At 39.8% G+C, this 26641-nt stretch overlaps 1 protein-coding gene across 1 annotated transcript in view; it reads right to left on the bottom strand.

Annotated features, from left to right (window-relative positions):
- The window catches only part of cdh13 (cadherin 13, H-cadherin (heart)), a 337845-nt gene that overhangs the window by 189786 nt on the left and 121418 nt on the right, over positions 1–26641 (bottom strand). Inside the window, exons 3-4 of the mRNA XM_076732809.1 lie at positions 22807–23018; positions 9663–9764 (exon numbers count right to left, since the gene is read on the bottom strand). Of these exons, the coding sequence (XP_076588924.1) occupies positions 9663–9764; positions 22807–23018 (314 nt within the window). The remainder of the gene's footprint in view (positions 1–9662; positions 9765–22806; positions 23019–26641) is intronic.

Below are 26641 nucleotides of genomic sequence, written 5' to 3' on the forward strand. Positions count from 1 at the left end.
TACATATATATGTTAGCCATGTTTTTACTTTTCTTTCGAGGTAACAACTGAATGTTACTTAATTCTCACAACTGAAAAACAATGTTAACTTTAGAAATAGCAGTACTTTAGGGAATATTAAAGTATGTTTCACTTTAAGAAGCTAAAAGGCTGTGGGTGTCTGTTTAGCTTGCTCAGAAAGCAGGATGAGCAGTGAGTCAGTCTAGCTTAACTTCATGCAAAGACTGCCTCTCTTGGGCAGGTCACACCCAACAAATCTGTTTTTTTGTTTTGTGTTTTGAGACCCTCTCATCAAAATGGATTTCCCATCTGCTTGATGTGTCTGTGGGTCCAGGCATGAATTGGAAGTTCCGTCAGATGGTTTAACTCACCACCAGCAAGCATCCGCCGCAACCGGGCATGATTAGCATGCTGAAAGACAGACGGGAGAAAAAAGCAGGGACTTTCTGGTTTTCCTAAAACAATTAATAGAGGACTAAATGATGAGGGCTGCAGGCTGCCTGCTTTCTAATGTTGTAACGTTTCGCAACACAGCTTGCTCACTTCCTGCTTGGAAGCTCAGAGCCCTGGTGTTGAAGGGCTGTTTTGGTGAGAGGAGGAGCAACAGTCAAAGCCAGACACAAATAAAGTGCAGGGGAGAAAATATTAGGAAGGGCAGGGAGAAATAAAGGAAGAAAATAAACATGTATCAGTTGACAGACACCAGCTAGAGTACAGCAAGACAGAGGAAGGAGACAGGCTGATGGGCTGAGCAAATCAGGATGCACTTGGTTCCGAAGCAACAGCACAAAGGTGCCAGACATGTCTATTCTCCTTTCTATATTAGCTGAGGCTATAGCCACACCAGGCCGTCATTCCTCTCACCAGCAGTACTTTATTGGAGCTGTCATGTCATGTCAGACACATTGACTTGATTTGTGAGCTGGACATTGAGGTAAGGAAAGATAAACACAGGTTGAATAACTGACAGCTCCGGTGCAGCATGGAAAGTTAAGATCACTTTACAGATTTTGTTTGAGATGTCATGTTGATACATCTAAGATGTCCATTTGTTACGGTGTTATTGTGTGTTTTGCTTTAAGAGTATGCATTTTGCATGTTTTGCCTGTGAATTGGTGAATCTGAGTTATTGGGTTTTTATAGGCTTTTTAGATCCAATAATATTCAAAAAGGACATGAAATCAGCTTTGTATAAGGCCTATTTATCAGTTATGCCTGTAGGTTGGAGATTAAGATCATTTCATTTTAAAGCTGAACCAATGAAGTTCCCCAGCCCGGTCCTGTGTGGGACCCCCCCTCTCGACATACACCACACTCAGCAAAGACCCCACGAGCACATCATAGAGAAGCAGTGACAAACTCCACTATGCTGATAACCTGTCAAGACCTTCAGGTCTCCAGATGTGGCCAGGGAACTCATACCACAGTGGGAACTCAGAAAACGAAGAACAAAGAGACAGACAGGCTCAGCCACACATGCAGCGACGTGTACTATGATATGTTTTGTCGGAACTGGGGGACACACAGAAATTGTAAGAACTATACTACCAAGAATGTGCTACACATACCCTTAATCCAGAAAGACGATTTCAGTGGAAATGCCTGTGACCCTTGGGGCTCTGAGGGGAGGAGGGTGGATCTGTGTGTGTATGTGTTAAATCTGCATTCATCCCCCTCAAGGGCACACAGACGAAGGAAAAGGCATTGCTGTGACATTCCTTTGAATAAACTTGTATTGATTTTATTTGTATTTTTATTTGATTTTATTTGTATACACACACACACACACACACACACACACACACACATATAAAGCGTGTTTCTTTTACTGGAACAAACCCACACAGTCATGAGGAGAACATGCAAACTTCAGCAAGGATCCTGCACGTGGTGAGACTAGAACTTAGTACTTTCTCACTGAGAGAAGACAACACTACCTCTGTGCCACCACACAAAGAAAATGCAAAAATCCACCTGTCACCTGGTGTAGTTTCTGAAAGACCTTAAGGTGCACAGCAAAAATTTAAATCAGCTGCTTGCTCATTACTTTTCTCCAAAATCAAAAGAAAAGTTTGACAATCTGAGCTATAACAGCAAATCAAGTCAAGTCAGTTTAAGGAATGACAAACTCTGTCTCAATCACTATGGAGTGCACTGCAACTCTCTGCAACTGTCACTGCGCACTGTCTTACATATACGGACCAGGTTAGCTAAATTTGCCATTTATCGAAGCCTGCTAATACTTACTTTACAGTATCCTTTTTCCATATAATGTACTACAGTTGGAGTCTAACTTGTGCTGTATATCTGCACCCATTCTCAACAAAACATGCCAACAAACACAAACATATTCATCACATAAAGAGGGGCTGACGGCTGTCTGTCAAACCACCAATCTTTGGTCATCACCTGTGATTGGCCTGCCACAAGATTTAATAGAATTCCTAGTTTTCTTGACATTAGGAGAATTGCAATTTGAAACCTCCATGAGATGAAGGGAAAATTGTTCAAAATTGGAGCCAGCTGATGGCTTGTCATTGGACAAACAGCTGCTAGAGAACACTGACACCATTATTACATTTCAAGTCCTGCATTTTCCCGAAAGACGACTGATGTAGTCACTTTTAAAATGTATTTTGAGAAATATGCAACACCTCGATAATTCAGGGAACATAATTAAACAGCTAACTCACTGCCATGATTAATGCAGTTAAGTACATGCTCTTACAAGCAATGGTGGACAAGATGAGTATTTTATTTGGAAATGAGTGTCATGGATACAAATGGGAGAGTTGAAATGATTGATGATTTAATTATGGCCCTTTGCATTGTGAGAATTTTACCCATTATGTCCAGCGACAATTGCAAAGTCTCTTTGAAGTGTATCAATCAATTATTTCCATGTCATTTTGTGCAGGAAACCAACAGGAAGTCAACTGCCTATCACGGAAATGTGCAATCACAATGCATGCTTGGTCAGATTGATTATATAAAACACTGAGCCTGACTCACACATAATCCCAGACAGGAGCTAAAAGAATTCAGGAATAAATATTTAAACTACTTAAGCTATGATTGATTTCTATTCCTGAATACTTGAGCCGTATAAAAAATGGTCCTATCAGCAGTGACTGAAGCATCGTGTACGAAGAGAAACATTTAAGCATATCAATTTCATTGCATGCTCCAGCTGCTGTGTGATTGTTGTGAGCTGTTTATGGGCACCCAGGGGAGGGCAGGGGAGAGACCTCTGTATCAAAACAATTCCACAGCTAGCAAGAGGTGTGACATAAACAACAAGGTTCTTACCCTCCCCTGTGAGTCCTGCTGACAGCCAATCCACCCTCACCCCTCCAACACACACACACACACACACACATGCACACGTCCTTCACATGTGCATGTAGGCACACACTCATACATGTCAAGTTGTAGCCCTTAGATTCTCACCTCTCCCCTGCTGCTTATCTCCCAGAGAGAAGGAGGGAGCATGAAAAATGAATGGCTGCCATATGGAAGTGGTAGGTTGCGTAAGAAGAGGAAAGCTATTGGTGTGGAAAATCAATTTCGCCAAGTCGCCGACATATAGCTTCTATTGGGTAAAATAGCCCACATTAGCCTGTCTTCTCATGCAAAGCTGACTGTGGAGGTAGGGAAGAAGGATGGTGGGATATGGGGATGAGAGGAGGATAGATGGAATTTGCAGATGGAAAGTGAAGAGAAGAAGAATTGGGGTAAAAGAGGGGGACTGTTAAAGGACAGCAAAGGAGGGAAAGAAAGAAGATAATTCATTTCTTTTATGCTGTATGCATCCAATTCCTCACTTGAATGTGTAAATGTCCTGCAATGGCTATACTGGTTAGCCATCAATCCACAGCAGCTCCATAGCATACTGTAGAGGTAATTTGTGTCCCCATAGACCAAACTTATCTGCTGATTCTCATCCCTCTCTGGGGAGAAATTTGCACAACTCCCTGCGGACCATGGTTGCCCGCCCCCCCCCCCCCCCCCCCCCAAAAAAAAAAAAAAAAAAAAATATCACTGAATGGTTTGGCACACGGACACTAACATCCATGACTCCCAATCTGGTGTCTCCAGGCCTTCAAGTTGCATGACAGGAACCATATTGAGTGTAATGCTGGTATGAGCTAGAGGCACAGGCTCTGTGCTTTGGTGGTGCTCTCTGGGGTACAATTATCTATTATGTGCAGGGCTCAGTATGGGATATCTTTTTATGTTAGTCTCTGCAGGCATTGAGAGATGTGGTTGATGTCTTAGTGCTGAGTCTTATCTAGAACAAAGCTACTTGACATGTAGAGATACATCAAAGCTTCAGGGAGAGATAAATGTAGAGCCTTGCATGGGGTCCAAATGTATGATTTCAGGCTGACCATTTGTTCTGCTCTAACACGACTCAGGTGATATGATTTACCTGCTGGACAGACTTCTCGCCATAGAAAATGCAATGATGCAGTTGTTTTTCAGAGGAAATTAGGTGATTAACTGAGAGCTATTGGAGGAGTTCCATGCATTATGTAATGATAATTCATAATCTGTCACGTAAAGATGGACGAGTAGAATCCTTCATCAGTGACAAAGCAATGAATAAATCCTTGAAATAGAGAAGCATGCTTTGGAGAATGTGTCATGGAGAAAACAACCCTGGTCTCAAACTCTCATAATCTGGCATAATGATATCTGAAAACATATGGAACTGTCCTATTGACAGCGGGGTTGACAATGCTTCACAATAGGAAGGAATTCAATTGGGTGTTAAAGACTAACACCATAGACTATTGAAAATATATTTTCTGTCGTGAGCCTGTGAAACTGAGAGTAAGCGGTCTGTCTCCATTGGGAACTTTTTATTTTCATGCACTACCACAGCTTTTTCTTCCTGTCAATTATGTAGAATTATGTGTTCTCCACGAAAATAAAAGTGCGAACAGGAAAGCTTTTAATTGGCAGTTATTTAATTGTGCTGTTTATTGTTTCAATATGCCAGATCTTAATTCATGTACTCATCAGGCTTTTTAATTACAAAACAGGGTCACATAAATACAAACAGAGATAAAAAAAAAAAAAAAAAAAAGAAGAACACAAACAAATCAACACAAAATGTAAGACACACAGATAAGAGACTGAATTGGTAACGAATTTCTGAGATTTCACAACCTCTAATATGAATAAAACATTTCTGTGCATGTATGACATACATGTTACATCATCCATCACCTCAAACCATACATGAAACATTAATAATGTATTGCTTTGTTAGCATTAGTATTAAAACTTTAAAAAATTAAAATTTTTAAATGTGCTTTGTTTTTGTCATGATTTTTGTTATGGCCAGTAAAAGTAGAATATTATTTAACTGAGAAGGTGACAAAGTAACAGCACAAGAGCCATATCCTGTCCAGAAGCTCACACATACTTTACTTCATAAAGAGAAAAGAACACAGTTTTACAAGTATGGGGAAATAACTAAATGGCATTTCAAATTAATGGTTATATAACATGCAGCCTCGTCTAAAACAGCTATAGCTGACCATGAACATTCCTACAAACAGAAAATATGTTTTTCCTGCTGTGTGTTTTTTTGAGGAAGAAATGAAAACCAAGACTTTATGAAATCCAATCACCTGAAGCAATGCCACAGGAAAAATATGCTCCTGCTTTTAGTCATTTGCAATGACCCTCCTGAAGCTGATCTTGGATGTTTCAGCTGAGAATAAATATGGAAATTTATGCCAGAGTTCATCATCATATTCAGAGCACAAGAGCAAACTTTTCTTTCCTGACCAGGGCCTCATTTCTCAATAATGATTGCTCTTAGATGTAAGAACTGTTGCTGCGAAAGATGAGTATAATCCTATGACAGTTCCTTCATTTATTTGCATTTTTTTTTTTTTTTTTTTTTTTTTTTTTTGGTGCAGCTGGCTCTCTTTCAACATAGCCGCTGCTCACTTTCTACGTAGTAGAAAAGCAGCTAAAAGGACTGCAAAAGCACAATATCAGTGGTCCAAATTGTACCTTGTTTATAAGATGGCACAAAGTAAACAGCACTAAAAACTAATGCTCTTAGTATACATTTCACATATAGTATATGAACAATTGGTAGTCATTTACATACATCAACTTTTGTCCCCTTTCAGCCTGTCCTCACCAGAAGAACGACCATATAGTTCGACTCTGCGAGCAGCTTATTACGACGCCTATTTACTTTTATTGTCAGGCAGTGATTATGTGATCATGATGGACGAAAAGGAGGAAGTCAGGTGACTTGGTATAAAGAGCAAAAAAGTCTGCCTGTGGAGTAAGGCGGGGTGGATGGATGAGTCAGACAAACAGGAGACGGCTGTTTGTGTCCCTTGTGAAACCATAGACTATAAAACATGGACATAGCCTCTGTGACGTCACCTATACCTTTCTGAAGAGCCATCATGAAGCTCAGTGTGGTAGCTTTGGTCATTGACATCTTGGCTGACATCCAAAACATTTACCCATTTTATGATACATAATGTAAGTTATGTCATGTACATCACATACTTTTTTTAACCTAAAGGAGTACTCGCCCCCTTCAACACCTTCATCACCCTCGTTACCGAGCAGGCAGGCGTAGCCCTCCAACTGCAGGATGTGGAGTTAGTTAGTTAATTAGTTATCCATCAGGGAGAGAGAGCCCATCATGTGCTCCATGTAGTTGCTGAGGCAGCCCACTGTCAAATGCCTTAATCTGGAAACACCAATGCAAGCTTACCATGGTGTTGCGAGCTAACTAACTAATGAATTAAAAGCTGGAGATTGATTATGAGTCGATATTAAAGAAATAAAGTTTTTACATTAAACTTTAAACTTTTTATGTACTGGACAATAGGTTCTCACTACGACCGAATATGATCTGAAAGGCTTGTCATTTCATTTCTAGCGGTATAATAATAATAATAATAATAATAATAATAATAATAATAATAATAATAACCTCAGATTTACAAATATTGACTGTTATTATAGGCTCCCTGAACAAGAGGGTGGTTAACCTTTGTTAAGTTATGAATCACTCATGAATCTTAGGTCAAGTCATGTCGCCAATCTGAAATATCACAGAATATTAGTGCCCAACTGAATATCCCGGTAAATAAACCGGAAAATTAAATTTCAAATGTATTCCAGTCTGGTTTTACCACTATATCTGATGCCAGTCTAATACTGAGTAAATGGCATCAGTTCAGTGCCTTGACAAAAACAACACATTGCTCTATTTGTAGACTTAAGCAAAGCATTTGATTCTGGATAATACTTGCTTCTACATATTTATTCAATTTGTTTTGATGACTCAGCTGTTTCAATTTGCTTTAAAAGTTCCAAACTCAACAGCTGACTTTTTGAAGATAAAACGGTTCTTTGGGAGACCGTTGTGGGGTTTCTGTTCTCCTTAATGTCAGTTATATTTTCTCATTTAAAAAATGTTTTCATTGTTTATTTATTTATTTCTTATTTTATTCATTTCATTTTTTTATGTAAGAGCCTTGTATGAAGTAGCTGCCTCTCAATACTTGGCAAAATCCAATCATCCAGCAGATTTCCAGGTCCAACATCGGGCTCAAATTGATCTTAAACAGATAATGAATGAAAACAATCCTCGCCCTGCATCTGCTGTTTCCAGTGTATGTGTCTTGGATGACTCCAGATTGAACAGGTTTCATCCTACATGACAGTACAGTATATGATACCCACAGTATGACTATAGTTGACTATGGTTTATTGTGAATTAATAATCAAATCCTCCATCTATTATGCACACCAGCATTTTTTATGCCTTTCTTCTCACTAGCTTGTTGTCAAAAAACATAACAAAGGCGTATAATATCTAAAAGGAAAATAATATTATAAAATACTGATCGATGCCATGCAGGGGACACTGAATTGCTGCATCCTGAATACAAACAACAGGCATTAAAAAAGTCAAAATCAAATCAAGAAAAACAGCTGCAGCAATGTCTCATTTCTGGCTCTTTGTGACCACCTCTTGTCCTTGTATTAAGTGGCCGATAATGGGAGCTTTCACTATGTTTTACTCATTGCAATAAGATAATGCTTAAATGTCCAGGCTACAAGCAAAGTATATATGATCTATGATCAAGTGGTTTTTTGAGGCATACATTGAGCACTTTCCTTTTTGAATTAAGAAATCACCAAAGCAAACAATAAAGTGAGGGCCTCACTTTTCAACAAGCAAAGCCATTAGAGCACTGCTGCTAATTACATCTACATTAACAAGACTCTGCTTTGATTCAGTGCTGGACAAATCTTAAAGAGAATATCTTGAATCTTTATTCAAACTAAAATTCAGCTAGGATTTCCATTTTTGTGAAGGTTATTATCATCATCATCATCATCAGTCAGCACAACAGCAAGTTTTGCTGTACTTCCATGAGCCTGATCATGAGCCCTGTGAATGGCATGCACTCTGATGTGGAACAGGAAGTCAGTCACTGTCAGATTGAGATAAAGGTATATTCTGCATAGATTAGTCCTTGGCTATTGCGTAGTACCCCACAGCAGCAGTCAGAAGAAACTGTAGGCACTCAACTTTTTGTTCAAGCATGAAGGAGACAGCAGGCATTTGCTTAAGAGCTTTTGAAAGTTAGTCTCTGATGGAAATTCCCCTGTGATGCCTGTATTAAACTGTAAATAGACTGTATTTATATAACGCTTTTCTAGTCTGATGACCATTCACTTGTCAAGCACTTAACAGTCTGCATTCACACACATATTTGTGCGATGGTGGTGAGGCCACCTGCTTGTTGAGTATTAACCCTTCACACACACTCAGACACCAATGGCGCAGCATCGGGAACTATTTGGGGTTCAGTATCTTACCCAAGGATACTTCGATATGTAGACTGTTAAGGCCAGGGATCAAACCACTGACCCTCTGAGCCACAGCCACCTCAAATTAGTCTGCCATAATTTAAAAGGCAAAGTTAAGTTGACATATTTAGGTCTGGCCCTCAGTGAATTTGTCTCTCATCACAATGACTGTGTGGCGTCTAAGAGATATAAACTCCACTGAACTCCCTCTCAGTCAAAATTCATTTAAGTAAAAAGATTATAAGATTTCCAGAATACATATGATGGGATGTGATAGGAAAATAATGCTTCCTATATTTGAAACTTTTTGAAACTGTCAAACAGTCAATGCAAATAGACTTTAACACTAGATCAATGAAATGAAACTTATGAAGTGAAGGCAAAGAACTTTCTAAATCCTTTGGTTCCATAATACTAAGTTTGGAAATAACTTCAGGGACCCATTCGATGCTTGTCTGTAATTTGATATGAAATCACAATCATAGAACTACCGCTTCTCTTTTCATATATTCCCCTGTGTAGTCACAGTCATCATCTTTATATCTCTCATTAAATTACCTATGGAGAGGTGTCATCTGTTACTGAGCACTCCTCTCTGTTTGGGCTAAATAAGACAATGGTGAAAATGGTGAAAAAAAGAGAGAAGATGCTGCGAATTGCTGGTTCTGTAACTTAGAAAGGTTTTTGTCCAGGTTGATCATTTCGAATGCAAAACACCATAGGCACTTCTTTTCTCTTGCCTTGTCATCAAGTTGACCTGAGTTTATGAATGTCTGTGTGTTTCTTACCCTGCCAATGATCCTCGGGAAGGGGGCTCTCTGGTTCTCAGTTACAATCATAGGAGGGACCAGCAGGGACCTTTTAGATCTGTATGTCAGACCCAGGATATCCTAAAACACAAAGAAGAGAAACCACATTGTTAAATAACAATATCCCACGTGGTCATAACCCCTATACTCTAATTCTTAAACCAACCCAAGCTGCCCAAAATTACTGAGCAATTAACCTGAATCCCACTGATGACACATAAACACACAGATGGCAAGCAGTCAACTATGCATTTTGAAATATTGAAACTTGTTTAAACAAGCTTGTCTTGGACTGATTCCCATGATTTTGATGGCAGACTGGTATGTACAATAAACAGGGAATGCAAAGAGACTGAGCACCTGCATCCAGCAGGTAGAACCATATGCTTTACACATTTGGACAGGAGAAGACAGACCAAGATACTCTCTGGACAAATATAAAATAACTGCTCCCTTCACTTCAATTTTATTTATATTTTGAATCTTTATTCAGCTCAAATGTTAATTTAGGACTGGAGAGAAAAGCAGAAAAAACAAAGCTTTTAAGGAAGAGCAACAAAGACAAAGAGACATGTAAAAGGGTAGAAATGAGAGATGATAAGGTTTTGGTGAAGCAATTGCATTGTTCATGCAGAGGGAGCCAATCTGAAATGTTATTTTTGCTCTTGAGAACACAATAGCATAATCTTATTTCATCCTCCAGCCTCCTGCTGTTGTAAACAAGAATGTGGTTGTTACTGTATAATAATATAGTGAGTGATTTTCCCTTTCTTCTTCGCTTTTTGGATCACTGATACAGTTAGGGCCCCCCTGCTTGGATGTTGATGAAAATAATGTCTGTAACTGACACTAGGAACAGAAAGCTGGAGTCCTGGCTGCTCCATCATACCCATAAAAATACCCATGTCCACAAAATATACAATCACTTTATTAAAGACATACATTATGATTATTCATATCAATGAAATATTCTGTGACATATACTGTATACTATTCCGTGTGATATAGTGATAAGCTCTTAGTGCTGAAAGGTCCAAACTATTTGATATGTTTTATTTAAGTTGAAATTATTCCACTTAAATTTCAATAAAGCGGATTCACATTTTGCCTGACATCCTTTACATTTCATTTCTTTGCCATCAGTCTCTGTTTATGCCTTCCAACACCTACTAGGCGGAGGTTTAATTAAAGCTTCCCAAGCACTGCAGCACTGCTCAGTGACGCATCCTTATCTCCTAAAATAATCACAAGTTGGGTCAGAGGGAAAACCATGACCTGCATAGAGAGCTAATCTGTCACATGTAGATTAAGAAAAACACCAGGACAGGTCTATGAGGTTTCCGTACAAAAAAGACTGAGGCTTCCATCCGCTAGCTTCCATACTTTAAGCATTTTCTTGGATAAAGTCTTTCTGACATAGATGACAACCATAATGCAATGATGAAGCATTAGTAGAAAAAGGGTAGTGCTGTTCAAGATAATGATAATAAGGAACTTCCACAATATAGATACAGCAAGTAATACAAGTCATGTTCCCTCTAACAGTTTCATAACAAGTTCAATGTAAAGATACTGTTAAATTTGAGAATTAAAGCAGGAGAAGTTAGGGTGTAAAATATGCATCAGTGACAATCCCCTGTGGGTTTTCTTCTATTATTTGTGCTCCTATTAAACCTCAGTTCATAGTAAGAATACCGTTTCCCTGGTTTACAGTCTCAGCAGAAAACTCACTATTAGCACAAAGCTTGCTTGTAGAGTCTCCATCCTTCACCCCAAACAAGAACACAGTATGGGGAATATTTCAGGTGCCCCTGGTTCCCGAAGTAAAAGTCATTTTTCCCATGGACAATGTTACGTGACTCACAGTAAGAGCACGTCTACAGCTCAGATCAGCATGAAACTCTCCTGGTTTAATCATCAATGCAACATATTAAGAACTGCTTCAGAAAATGTCTGCTTCTTTTTGATAAAAAGTTGAAGGTGCAAGGTTGTGTACGTAAAAACTTCAAGGGAGACTTCATCTGCCAAGGTAAATTTCATTAAGAACAGTCTAATCAGTGACCTAAAATTCTGTCACAACAAGAAAAAGAAAAGATTAACTTCAGTCAAAAGCCTAAAGATTTGTGCAGGTATTTCATCAAATGGGAGGAGGCTTACCTGTACTTAATGAAGTCAAACATGCCACATGAATTTTAATGTGTCACATGTAGGGAAAGCAACAATGACAGTATTTATACTATCTCTTCCATCCATTTTGATATCACCCTCTCCTTCCAGTTGTCTTCCTGGCCAGTAGCCTCTCAAAATCAGAGGTGAAGAAGAAGTGATGCGTACATATCCTTCAAGTAATTCATAAATAAACTAAGTGTCACTTAATATAGGAGCAAGTTAACTCAATCCTTGTTGCTCTGATATTTTAAAGCAAGTGGTTGTCTAGTGGTGATTTTAGGATTCACTGTTGTTGTCTTGTCTAAATGCAAGAGGGATGCGGACAGTAGTAAGGGTGGTGGGACAGCCTAGAGCGAGGCGTCAGAAAATCCCACTGTTGGCAGGAATGACCCAGCTGTATCTCCCAGTTTTTATACAGTTTTCATACAGCCAATCAAATCTTTACATGACATAGTAATGCCAGCACTCTATCATAGGCAGGTGGTCACACTGAGCCAGACAGCTGCCTGCTACGACTGCTAAGAGTCACAGACCTCAATAACAACCACATTAGTGAAAATCTTCTTCTCTAAATGAAAATGTACCTGTTATGTCCTGCTCTGCTGAAGCAGCGGCCAAACAAACATACAAGGAAAATGCATTTTTAACTCCAGCTTGCAAGCTAGTTAATAGATAATAGGTTCTTAGGTAAGTAGCTAATTCTCTTAATTAACTACCTTGTTAGCTGATTAATGCTTAGGTGATCTTAAAAACTTTCAAATGTCATTTCAGTCCGTTCAGATACTAATGCAGTACGTACCATTCATTATCTTGCTAATAACACACTGCGCTTGTAAGGTATAGTTTCCAGAGTGAGTTTGTGCACTTTGTATGTCTTTTCCCTGCCGGGGCTCAGCTGCCAGCCGCTGCCAGTCAAACACAGACATAGACATGTCCTTGCTGGCGCTTTGCAGAAAAGGAGCATTTCAGATATTTTTCCTGAAGAGCTGCTTTTTTTGCTGCCTTGATGACAAAAAGCTTTGAAAAAAAAACAAAAAAAAACAACAACACGTTTTTGACAGGAAAAAAAGATGACTAAATGTGTGCACTAATCTGATGTGAACAATGACAGTGAAAGACACAACACAGAAACAAGCAAAGCTGTTGAGCCCCGGTTAAAATAACAATACAGTTTCAATATGAAAGGGAAAATGCCAACCTGAGGTTTTTGTGTTTCATTTGCAATGCAAATAGCCTCTTTTGTCCTTCATATAGCCTACTTTGCAACACTTTATTGACAATGTGCACTGTGTGGCTGTGGCTGTGTGTGTGTTTGAGTATATGCAGGGGGCTGTTTGCGTGTTTACTGTTCTCACTGCTGTTCTTGGCTGACAGGGACTCTGGCACCACTATCACCCCTGTCAGAATGACGGAAAGAGAACAGGTAAGAGGGGAAAAACTGAGCCATTTGTTTACAGCGCACAGTGCCGACGCTCAGACAGAGAGGGCAACACCAAACACTCACACCACTAACCGCTTTGTTCGTCCACCCCTCCAAACTACAAAGGTCATGGAGAACACAGAAACAGTAATCATAAACACAACCCGACCAGAACAAACCATAGACACATAGAGCAGTCTCTGAAATGGCCACTCTTATCGAACCCACTGGGGGATGACCTTCCAAATAATGTCAAAGACAGAAATCTAAAACTGGACCTGAAACAGTTAAACAGAATACTGCACAAAAAAAAAACAAAAAAAAAAAAAAACGGTGTGATTATATGACCTATTTGGTGTCTCAAGAGCACAGTCAGTGGTGTGTGTATATGTATGTGACCGGTTCACAAGCGAGCTGATGGACTTTTAAGGGCAGCCTATAAAAATCCAGCTTCAATCTGAAGTCCGGGGATGAGTGCGTCAATCCCATCATGCACAGGTCTCAGCTGTGTGATATTTGTAAAGGAAAGGGAGAAGAGCTGGGAGGCAAACAGGCACCATGAGGTAATTTTAGTGTCTGGATGTGGAGACTGGTGACAGAGGTTAGGGCTAAGCTAGACCATGCTGTCAAATCCACGTCTTCACTGGGCTGAAATACAGTGGATATGGAAAGGGAGTGATGGTGCTTTAAAACCTATCAATGTTCTGCAGGCGGATCAGGGTGGCGAGACGCACTAACAAGCGCGTTTAGCTGGATACAGATGTTTGTCCATCTATTTGTGGATAGCTCACCACAGGGTATTCTGCAAAAGATAACTTGCAGACCTACTTTCTTCCCCTTTATCTTTTTCTGTGCCACTTTGCACCTCTCCCTCGTTCTCTCCTCTCACTAAGCAACAGCTTTTCTTCACACGGTCTCTCTTTGCAGTCTGCATGTGTGATGAATAGTGTTCTTACAGCTCTGTGACACCGTCAGAGAAGGAAGCCATGAATCTTTAATGTGTCCTGTTCATAAATTACTGCAGCACCATCAACCCTGATCTAGCCTTAATGCATTTGCTTCTCTCTTCCTCTGTCTCTGTCTCTCAAATGATCATTAGGGCATCACAGTGTACTGAGTTGAAAGTGTCCTGATGTGAACATTTGAATATGTAGTCAAGAGCAACAAAGACAATGTTTATAGTGTTAACATGCATGTATACTGTACTGCAGTATGTGTGTATGGGGCCTGTGTGTGTTCCTGTGTGTGTGTGAGGGAGAGAAAGATGGAGTCTTCGTCATCTGTCATCTGAGCGCAGAGTTACTGTGGCAGTAAAGTCACGTCCTTGTCTATTCTGCCATTTTCACTCTCAACGCTATATTGAGACGTGTCATTACTCATTTGTGACAATGTGTTGGAGACCTGGTGAGAAATGGATAATATCAAGGCCAGCATCGGCCACTGGTGACAGGATGTACAGCTATTCCATGTGGAATAAACTTATGGATATGCAGCCAGGTCAGGCAATCAGTCAGTTCTCTTAATACACAGTTAAGCTCTCTTACTTTATGTTAGTGTTAGCAGTATGCACATGTCTGAAACAACACATTTTCACAGTAACACACCCCAAAATGTGGGTGTTGACAGCACAATGTTTCACACTTTGTTAAAGTGTAATCAGCAAAGTATTAACACTTTTCATCTTCGTCAAGTGGAATATAGCAAGACACTGATGACTAATGCTTCTTTCAAATATTCAATTAGCAGAATTAATTAATACTGTGCCAAAGTGATTTAATGTATGTGTGTGTACAATCTCACCCGCAGATGTTGGTGTGGAGTGTGCACTGACAATAATACAGACATAAGTGTTTCAAAACAAGCTCATTGTAAAACGAAGCCATTCAACACTGCCCCATTTAGCCCTAAATGTAACCTAATTTCACAAACATTATCCAGAGTAAGAGTTTTTTTTCCTGTAAATTGTCTTCATATTCAATGGTTCATGCATCAGAGCACATGAAAGTTCTATTTAATGTCATTGTGCAAATTACGCTATTGAAATCAATCAGTGTTCTTATAGGAAAAATGTACATCTCTAACATATCAGTTTGCATGAATTGGGCAAGAAAGTCTTGCTTGAGTCTCCATGCTTTCTTTACCAGCCCCTACCAGTGCAGAGGGCTATTTAATCATAAATCTTACTCAGTTTTCACCCCACAGGAATAATACTCTAGCTGTTTTGACTACCAAGAAACATTCCCTGTTTCTTCTTCTTGAAAACCACTTCTAAAATAATTTCTTTGTTATCCCCTGCTGACCTGAAAAAGTCACCCATGCGATGATCCATGTTTTCCTTGACTTCTGTCACCGTCAGAGTTTCTCTCATCTGCAGAAGGTACAGCACCCAGAAGAGAGGCTTTTAACTAAATCTAACAGACCTGAGCATCATTTTAATAATCTAATTTTAGCTTCAGTTGCCACCTAACTTTAGGATTTATTCCAAAAATGTAACAATTCTTCTTATGTCCTTGACCTTTAAGAATCCTATGAGCCAAATGGGAACCTGAACACCCAAAGCAAGATGTTGTAAACTGCAAGTGAACACTGTTTGCATTCATCCTATGGCGCTGGACTTCTTTCCATCGTAAGATCTGAATGGGGAGCACTAATTGATGGGCTGGACTTGAAAATGGTGTGAAAATTATGCGTTAATTATCTGAAAAATGATAACCAATTAAACAAACAAACAAAGAAAAACTAGAAGGTTATTGGTTGTCTTTTTCAGTCATTATAATCAAAACACCATTAACATTTGTCAAAATGTAGTTTAGGTGCTCCTCTCATTAGTACCAATGTACTGAATCTGTTTTGCATGTCTTCCACATCTTGATATAAATATCTTTACCAAATATCTTTTCATATGCGTCATGTTGTATTCTTCTGTTTCAGTGTTTCACCTGATGTGAGACAACACCTTTTTCAATTACCACATCTTTTTTTTTTTTTTTTTTTTTTATAAATTCTGAAGGTGATGATTTGTTGTGCTGCTCTAAATTAACATGACATTAAGTCTGTTGGTTTTTACTCTCCAGTATTCACTCCCACGCATAAAAGCTAAACCAAAAAAAAAAAAAAGGAAGTTAGCACATATATTAAATCATTTCAGCGAAAGATGGAGGGTTAGGAGGAAGCAGTTTAAAAAAAGACAATGGACAAAGGCAGTAAACAGAATTAACAAATGACAGCTAAAGAGCAAGCTAAGGAGAGATAGTGTGAGTGGGATGGAGACACAGAGAGGAAGATTATTTGTGTTGTGTTGTATAATGTGAGAAGCTGTGCTGTGGCTGCAAGATGTCACATCTTAGTCATCCCCAGGAAGCCGAACTGAACACTGAAAGCTTGGTTAGAGAAAATCTATTTGCCATTGCAGGATGAGGATTTTGCTCTGGATGCAATATTACATTTCATTGAGTATGTGAAAATGGATGAAACATAACAAAAGCAAAATAAATAGGCTTTTGGACTCAGATTATTTTGCATCTTATCAGCTGTTACATTTGAATGGTGCCTGAAAATGCCCCCTGAAGGTAAGCAAATGTTCTGCATAGCTGTTGTTCTGCATAACACAACCAAAACAACACAGAATAATACACACAAAAAAGCTCATATCTTGGAGCGTGCATTTGTTAAATTGAAATTCATTCTTCCATTAATTCACATATTGATCGGCTGCAAATAGATTATTCTTTGAATTCAGAGTTTTGCTCATAATAGGAATCATTCATCAGCCTCTTCTCTCCCTCTGGGCCTGTGGTACAGCAAACTAACAGCTCGCGCTGAGGAATTAAAAACAGATTCTCTCCACCTTCGCTCACAGCACTTATCACCAGCCAATATTTTCTGCTACAATACCATTAGTTATGCCAATAAATTCACCATGGAATGTTTCCGTTCTGTGTTAGAGAAAACAAAGGGAGGCTGGGGCGAATATAAAATCTAACTTTGACAGGAACATAACAAAGACATTTATTACTAAAACACAATCTCAAAAGGAATCTTGCTCTGTACTAGAATAATTGAAAAACAGGAGGCATCAAGGCAGCTGGACTATCATGAGGGCTATCTCAGACTGGAGATTTAAAGCTCAACATCACAGTGCAGCCAGTGTTGCAAGCAGAATCATTCCACAGCTCAAACCCCTGGCTTATTGAAACAAGCTTTATAACATGGCACAAGTTAGTTTCAGATTCTTAAGAAGCTGCTGCTACACTGAACCCATGTTTGATGGGCCACTTGAGACAGTGCAGAGGCGCAGCGTGGGGGGACTACAGGATATGGACAGAGAAAGGGACAATAGATTTCCTGATGATATGAGTCCCAGAGCTTGAGGAGCCTCAGCAGATTAATTGATAGTGAAATAATGAGAGTTTTTCACCACCCTGCCTCACTAGAGGACTCTTCCTCTCTCATATGCTTCTGTTAGCTTTAGGATGTCTTCTCTGCCCAATAATCTTTTCATCTCTCTTTCTCTCTACCCTTTACCTAATTAAAGCACTTTGTGACTGTGTATTCTCTGCAATTAACAGTGGAGTCAATCTACTTTAGGATAGACAGAGACATCAACATATGTGTCCACAGGAATGACTAAATACTTAATTCTGAGAAATTAAGCTGCTCTCATTCAACATGATGGCTTCAAACAGCAGGAATTACAGGAAAGACAAAAAGTAAAAGACAAGCTAGTGAAAACTGTTGTACGACCTCTTGAAGGACACATCCAGCTAAATACAGCATGGGCCCTATTTTCGTCCCCGCCGCAGGCGGGGAGCAGGGTGTGCACCCCGTGCAGTGGTATTTTCGTGCAGCGCAGGCGGGCATGCAGCGCACTTGGTATTTTGGTCAACTGAGGCGCACAGAGGTACGCCAGGATGGGCGCTGTGGCGCAGTAGGGGGAGGTGGCGGCAGGATCAGCCGGCGGATTTGGATTTTCGGTCCATTTCGGTCCACGCCGGCGGCGTAAAAGTGCACTGAAAGCTTGCCACCCCAGACCTGGTCAACTCTGGGCAAGTGGATTTTCATAAACCGGCGGAGCCGTGCGCCCACATTACCAATACCTCACAGGCAGGTTTCCACAGTGTCTGGCATTTCACTGTGATCAATAATTAGCAACAGCCACGATTCACTGCAACTATCTGAGTCAGCACATAACAGTCAGACCTAAATTTATATAGTTTGATCAGTATCTCATCTGACCACATCGCAAGCGCGTTCAACACGCGTAATGGTCACTCAACCTGACCGAATGTACACAGGTACATAGATACAGCCACTGTGAGCCTGGACCTCCCAGACCAGAACGTGAGTCTCCTCCTGGGAGAAGTCTGGGTGTCGGACAGTTTCCTGCGCGGGCTCAGTCATCCTCGAAACTTGCTGTGCGCCTCATCAGCGTCGTTTTTAAAGGTGAGGTGAGGAGCTGGTGTGATTGGTGAAAATTGGACTCGGCTGTGTCAAACCCACTCCACGCCTTCTCCCCCCCTCCCCCTGAGTTGCGCCGCTGGGTGGGACTGAGATGAGATAGGGGAGTAGTTGCACCCGCAGCATAGTGCACGAAAATACCAAAGCCCCATCGGCGCCTCCTCCACGAAAGGAAAATAGAGCCCAGTGAGTCAATCTTTCCTTATTAATAATAACATTGAATCTTGTTTACAATTTGCCTGATCTTCTAACAATTCATTGTTTTGTTTTTTTGTTTCTCCCACAAGCGTCCACTGTATTCCCAGATCTGAACAATCACGCCAGTCAGTACAGTGCTATCGTAACCCATAGAAGTGGTGGACAAGACATGAGTTGTAATAAATCAGATTTCCCTTCAGTATTTAACTACATTTCTAAAACCTTCACAGTTGATAGAATATACAATAAACTGTAACAAGACCAACAGTTTACAACCACACTAGGTTATCCATGAGGCTGTATGTTGGCACAGTGTTTTGAGCTGATGTCAGCATGCACCCAAGCTCATGATGAATGCAAACATGCTAATGCCATGCACGTGCAATGTTTACCATGACAACCACCTTAGTTTATCAAATTAGAATGCTAACATTAGTTATTTCGGAATATACACAGAGCTATCATTAGCTACCTATCAGTTTTTCTGGCATTTGATCATAAATCAAAGCATTGGACGATATAAAATGTCAACCTCATCGTGGCATCAAGGATCACTTTTGCTATGATTCATCCTGAGGGGAACATGACTGTGTGTACCAGATTTGAAGGCAGTCCCTGAGATTGGTGTTGAGACATTTAACTTAAAACCACAAATGTTACCCTCACCACAGAGCTCTCACATGAATTGTTATACAGGACACACATTTTGGGGATATGACATAGACTTACATTAATTACCATGGTTTACGTTATGGGGACGTACGTTTTGTTGCCTCAAGTCCCCACAATGTGAGTATTTATGAGTATTGAGACACACACATTCATTCACACAGAAGACAGACCATATGGTCACGAGTCACCAAAAACTCCCACACATAACTTGCCAAAAGACTAATTCACTTACATCCTCTACGACTTGCCAAGGTAACACCCATGGACTAGCTAACCAAATAAATGATGGTGAGGCACAAACAGATGAGAGCTACATCATGCTGAAAGGGATGGAGACATTCAATAAGCTAAGGGCTGGAGAACTGGTAGCAGCAGGACTCTAAGCACTGCAGCAGGAAGACAGATGATCTCCGAGAGAATGAAGGGAACACCAACTGTACCTGCAGTCCCTGGAAAGTTTCCCTAATCAACTTAGTGTATTTGGACTAAACAGAGGGGGAGCTGAGGTTCAGTATATAGAGGATATGACTGAGGGACAATGGTGTTTGTTTAGATGTAGGTTCTGAAAGGCAGTCAATTTGCTGGCTACAGAAGCAAATTTCTGTAGATTACACAAACAAAAGGACACATTTGCAGCAAAACAAAGCTCAGTTTTGGGGTGCGGGCTTACTGGCCACATACCCATATAATTGGAACTGGCCAGCATCATTTTTTTTTACACCAAATCCTGGTGCATAAACATAACAGCTGTTTATGTTCCCCTGTTCTTTCCTTTTCCCCTCCATGTGACCTCATGCATGAATAATGATTAAATGACAATGACAAGAGAGTACTCATTAAAGTTTAAGTGGGTCCGATTTATCGCTGTATTCAAGAAAAATTGCACTAAACTGATTCAGAGTATCTGTAAAGCATTTGTGAAACCCACAGCGGACACCTTTACAAGTCTTTTGCATCTTTTCAAGGGGTAAACATTCTTTAATGTCAGTAATTTGGATCAATAATCTAAACTGTCTGTTATCAAAGCTTAAATCCAAGGGCCTGCAGACAGGTTTAGTGCTGAGCTCAGTTGTTGTTCCCATCGGCAACAGTGGTAAAAAACTGACACATTTCTGGTGATGGCAACGATATGTTTGTAGGTTTAGCAGAGCACAGCAGCAGCTGGTCATGTGGCCTTCTTCCGTGGCTTTCACATGGTCCTCGTCAGCAAATCAAAACTCTTTCTTTTAACTTCTTAGATGTTTCTCTAGGTGGATATAACATCAATCACCTTGTCTGTGCTTTCTCTCCATGTCATCTTTTACAAAGGCTGTAATGCTTCTGCTTGTTAACAAGAGAAGATGTTTTCTGCATCACTGAAATTATTTTTCACTTTCCATAATAGGTCCATGTGGTCTCAGTAATTATGGGTGTGGGTGTTTCCCAACTGCCTAATAAGGCATCTCTAAGGTGGTGCAATTATGTTAATTGATGATAATTAAGGTTGCATGAGCATGCCTCATATTTAAATTGTGATTCAAATTAATCAGCAACATGCATGAATATGACTGACACCAGATATCTCTTAACATTTAATGAATTTGCTTTTTAATGCTTTTAATTAGAAATTACAATCACTATTGTATGAATGTTTTGTCACTGTCACCCAGAGTCAGTGTTTTTACATCTCCAAGCAAGCTTTCCATGCCAAAATCTCCACCTTGTATTCTCATTTAAAGAAACAGTTTGTCAAGAGTTAGATGAACAGATTGGTAACATTGTCATGTCTGTACAGGAAATCTGAAGCTACTGTGCCGGAGGATTTAGCTGGCTAAAGGGGTTTTCACCAATATGGCTTGTCGGGTCAGGGCATGCAGACTGGATGTGGCTTTGCTGAAGACTTAAATAGTCAGGCACAGCTTATAGTCCATCAGTCTTATTCATCTGTCTGCCACAAACATAGGGGTGTGAGGGTGCCAGTGTAAGTAATCCTCATTACTAAAGTGAGAAAGAAGAAATACAGCACAGAAATAATTGAACTGGCACAACAGGTAAAGAAACTTACTGTCCTTAATTAGCAGTGGATCATTTCACACAAGCTGAAGAAATCTGTCATTAGAAAATACTGGGTGTGAAACATGTGCATTAGCAACTTTCTCACAGCTTAATTCTTAACACTTAATATAGTCTAAGCTAATATTAGCATAATTGACCTCCAGGTAACTGATAGGAATGGCTATGGCTACCTTAACTAAACTATTTCCTTAACATCAGCACGAACACATAAATGTCTCTTTCACACTTAACTGAACATTACACTTCTATGCACCCAGTATGTTATGTTTACTTCTTTTCACAGCAATAGAGAATGTCTATTGCAGCACCGTTGATTTCTGCTGCCTGCCTGGGCTTCCGTTGTTATGTTGATAATAATTTGTTCCTTAACAAGTGCACTGCTGGAGTCTTTTCTACAGTTATTGCCAGCACCACTAGCACTTCTAAAGGTCAACAATTAACCATTTGTTTAATCTCTACAGTAAAAACTGTGATACAGTGCTACATTGTTGTAAGGGGCCAGACTATTTTCTGACTGGAGGCAGTAACTTCAGTAGGTTGTCACTGTGAGTTTGCCAAATAACCAGAAGTCTAGCACATTAAGCCCTGCAACACTGCATTGTGTTGTGTTTACACTTTATTTATGAATCGATCAAACTATCAAACTGAGTAACAGCTCATGAATCCTCTTATTCACCCAGGGGCATCATTTTTTTGATCGCTGATGCAATATGTCCAGTTATAATGAAGCTTAGGGAAAGTTCAGTCAGGTAGACTATCTCCCGTGGGCATGTACTCTAAGTCACCCTGCACAGTTTCTCACTATCTCTTAGCTCCACAACCCCATTCTTGTCTTCATCCAATCTGAACCTGACACGCTCACCTTTAGCCAATCATCCGTAAGCTGTAAAATTTTAGATGTGTCTCTGTTGTCATTCAGCTGCATGTCAGGACCCTGAGATTTTGTGACCTACCTTCACTCACTTCTTTTCTCAGTCTCTTTCATTCTTCTTATCAGTCTCTCCTGATTGAACTACAGTACAATAACCTTTTCAGTCCTCAATGAAGTGCAGCCTTTTCAATTTTGATGAAATGTAAATGAAGAAACTGATATAAAAACACACACAGCACACACACACACACACACACACACCAGCAACAATTTCTACTAACCCTGAGAGTGTGTGGCGACTGAACTGGTAGTCCAGTTACTTCCACCTGTGCCATGTCATGTGCATGTGCACTGAGCCCGTGGATGAACAGGACTGGACTGCTGTACGGGACATCTCGCTGAGGAACCAGATTCAGATCTCCGTCCACGTGGAAGCTGGGGTCCGACACCTCAAACTTCAGGTCCTCATTGCCCACACAGTCATCAAACTTGACTGGAAGAAACACACAGAATGGGTAGATGTTTTGCCTTCACTCCAAACAAATTACAAACAATGGAAATGTCAAGAAAAATCTGCCACATAAACCACAGTCACTGAGGTATACACCGCACTGTAAAGAAAAGAACTGGAGTGGTTGCCAAAAGATGCACAAAAACAAGTCATTCTCAGATATAAACAGATGCCCTGAAGATAAACAGATATCCTGAAGAAAGAGTAGGGTGTTCTGAAAGGCTCTGTCAGCTGGGGTACAGTAAAACTCAGTGATCTCTATTCACACAAACCTGCTGCAATATTTATGACGCATTTCAAAACATGCTACGCATTGTAGACTTATTAATGTGTCTGATTTGTTTTTGCAGGGTTGTTGCACTTACTAGAGGGAACGCAGTGGCACCCAGTTGCAGGATAGGAAGAGCAGAAAGGATTTAAGGTACAGGAGAAGAAAAGTGTCACTTTAGAGTAACGTGCATGTGACACGTGCACGTGGGAGCCTGTCTTGTCTGACAGAAGGAGATACCGCCGAGGACGATACCAGGCTTTATCCCCTCTCATCATGTTCATCCTCTCTTTATCTGTCTCACACACTTCCTTCAGTGTCGCGACATGATCCCCCCTCCACCCCCCCAACCCCCCACCCCCCACCCCCCACCCAGCCCTGACAATCTTCCCACATCCTTCACCTCCTCTTTACCTTGGCCTGATGTTTTCTTACTATTGTGAAATGTGGAATGAGGGGTCCCAGAGGAAGTCTGCATGCACGGATGTGTTCACATGCTGCTGATTTGTAAAGTAGGTGGTACTGTCCAATTTTCAGTGTGGGTCTGAAAATGCTCTGAGATTTCAAGCCTCAGACAACTATCTGCTGCAGACATATGGTGGCTTATAGAAGTCTTCATTATTTCTTTTTCAGTTCTGTTTGAGATCAGAAATTGCTTGAATTTAGAAACATAATGTACAGGATGTTCCATATGGCTATCATTATTAATGCAGCCACATATTTCTGGACTGACATGTCTGTCCAAGTCTACAAAAACTACTAGTTTATTCATCATAAAGACAAGCAAAATTATATGGTAGCACATGACCAGTTGAAGGAAATCATTCATGAAGATCTGGAAATCTCTGACTGGGAGGCCATCTTTCTGAGGAGGATTTGAGCCCATGTTTATCAAGTTTCTGAGAGCACCTTGTGGATCAGTGGTGCCTTTCTGAAGATAAAGCAAAGCTCCCCTCTCCAGTGCAAATACTGTGCACTTTCTCTGCTGAGCCAGCTAGTTAAAAGTTGAAACAGTGTACTATAATGTTGATGTTGAGCTCCTGAATCCTCACTACTTTGTCAATACAATGTATTGTAAAATAAGTCATCAATAATAGGATATGCAGGCAAATTTGTATCTGTAAAATATAATAATGAATCTGATTGAGCCATCATTTTCAGTGTAAGGTTTTGAGTTTTCATTACATCAAAGCCAATGTATGATACTATTTATATTTGGCACTGTTTCAACAATAGGTATTCAATGTACATTCTGCAAAGATGTCTCTATACAGTAGTTTTTATTGTAAGAGTCCCCCATTCCCCCACAGGATTCAAATTACCTATAGATATTTACACATGAAGGGATCAACAAAAATAGATCCAAGCATTCGATCCATTGTTACAGTTTTTAATTTTAGCTCATCGTTATCAGTCTTACTGTTCAGGTTTACTCCCAGTATCAGAGGGTTGTTTAAGTTATTTCTAATGCAAACCCAACATTTATTGCTGATGCTTTACATGAAAAGCACCGAGCGGATGAAGTATAACATGGAGTGGTTTTATTGTGAAGATGCCACAGGAAACACTATGTATTTATCAATTAGATTAGTGCTGGCAGCTCATCAGAAATGCATCAAGAAAACAAGACATGGTCATTTTCTGCTTTTTTTTTTTTTTTGGACAGCAGATCAGTGAGTAATGGGAAATAAATGAGGAGCCACAGTCAGGTGCAGGTGACAGGCTTCACATTCACAATCCCGTCCCAGGTTTCTCATGGAATAATGGAGAACATCAATTATTGAACTACTTTTTTTACATTATTATTCAAACAATGTGAGATTGTTTGTACACAGATGCACCAGTTGCTCTTTGGTTGTATTTCTGGCAACGTAGCTGCTCAAGAACTACTTACTGTCCACAGAATCCTGGGAAATGCAGTATTCAGCAGTAATCTCTGGCATTTTGCTAAATCATCCAGAACTGAAATCTTGAGGATTGTAACTTGAAAATCAAATTGTTATCAATACTTGTCAAATATAATTAATACAATTTGAGTTTTAGGAGAATAATCAGGGTCCCATATTTTCTTTTAAGGTGGTGGTAGGTGTAGATATAAACATGTATGCATATGCACGTGTTGTGTATACATTAGTAAAAGCATGTATGTTAATTCATTCAGCCTTTAGTTCACCTCGAAAGACCATTGTGGAGGTATCCTCATTTACAGTGGTGTCGAGATACAAAACAAAACAGCAGCAGACAATAAAACAGTTATATATAGAATAATACGATGCTGTCAAGTAAATAATAAAAATCGAAATAAAATAGAAGAAATAAACAAAAGAGATAAATACAATATTTAAAATGGAGTACAACATCAACTTAAAAACATTGACAATCAATTAAAACTAGGTCTGAAATGAGGCCTTTGAACAGCCATAGTGGTGGCAGAGAGTCCAAGTGCAGTCCTTTTGCAGCTTGTTCCATGTATAAGGTAAACTGTAAGAAAATGAAATTTTCCAAAATTCACATCTGATCAATGGAGTGTGGAGCATCAGCCTGTTCTGGGAGTGAGTGTCAAGATTATGTGAGTTCAGAGTTAAAAAGGATGAAATGTAGGGGGGAAGCAACTGCATTAAAGCTTTATAGATGAATAAAAAGCAATGCTGGTTTTGTCTTACAGCCAAAGAAGGCCAGCCGACTATTTGGTTAAGGATACAATGATGGGTGCTGTAATGGTCAGCAGTTATAAATCTTAAGGCTGAGTGGTAAACAGCATCCAGTGATTTCAATGTGGAAGCAGCAGTTTTCTACTATAAATAACATCCCCATAATCTAAAACACTTAAAAATAAGGATTCCACAATTATTTCCCTGTAGGAGATTGGAAAGCAATTCTTATTTCTATTAAAAAACACCAAGTATCGTTCTTAATTTATCAATCATTGTATTAATGTGATATTTGAAAATTAGATTGACCTTGTCATAACTGTCATTTCTCTCTACAACATTGTCCAACCAGATACCTTGGTATTTGAACTGAGGAATTCTTTCTATGCATATGCGATGGATACCAGCAGAATCAGTAGTAGTAGACTTGGTGAATAGCATCCATTTTGTTTTATCGGAACTAAGCACTAACTTGTGCTTATGCAGTTGAAGTTGGAATGAATCAAAAGAAGACTGCAGACATTCGACGGCTGATTTTATAAAAGCTGCCATACAATATAGAATTGTGCCGCATTTATGCAATCTGCAACCTCACCACTTGTTGGCAGCAACTCCTGCACACTGGTCCTTTAAGCCTTAATAACTGATAGTCCTAATGCATATAGATTACCACACAGTAAGGGAAA

This window comes from Chaetodon auriga, chromosome 6, assembly GCF_051107435.1.
Source record: "Chaetodon auriga isolate fChaAug3 chromosome 6, fChaAug3.hap1, whole genome shotgun sequence".
Taxonomy (NCBI): domain Eukaryota; kingdom Metazoa; phylum Chordata; class Actinopteri; order Chaetodontiformes; family Chaetodontidae; genus Chaetodon; species Chaetodon auriga.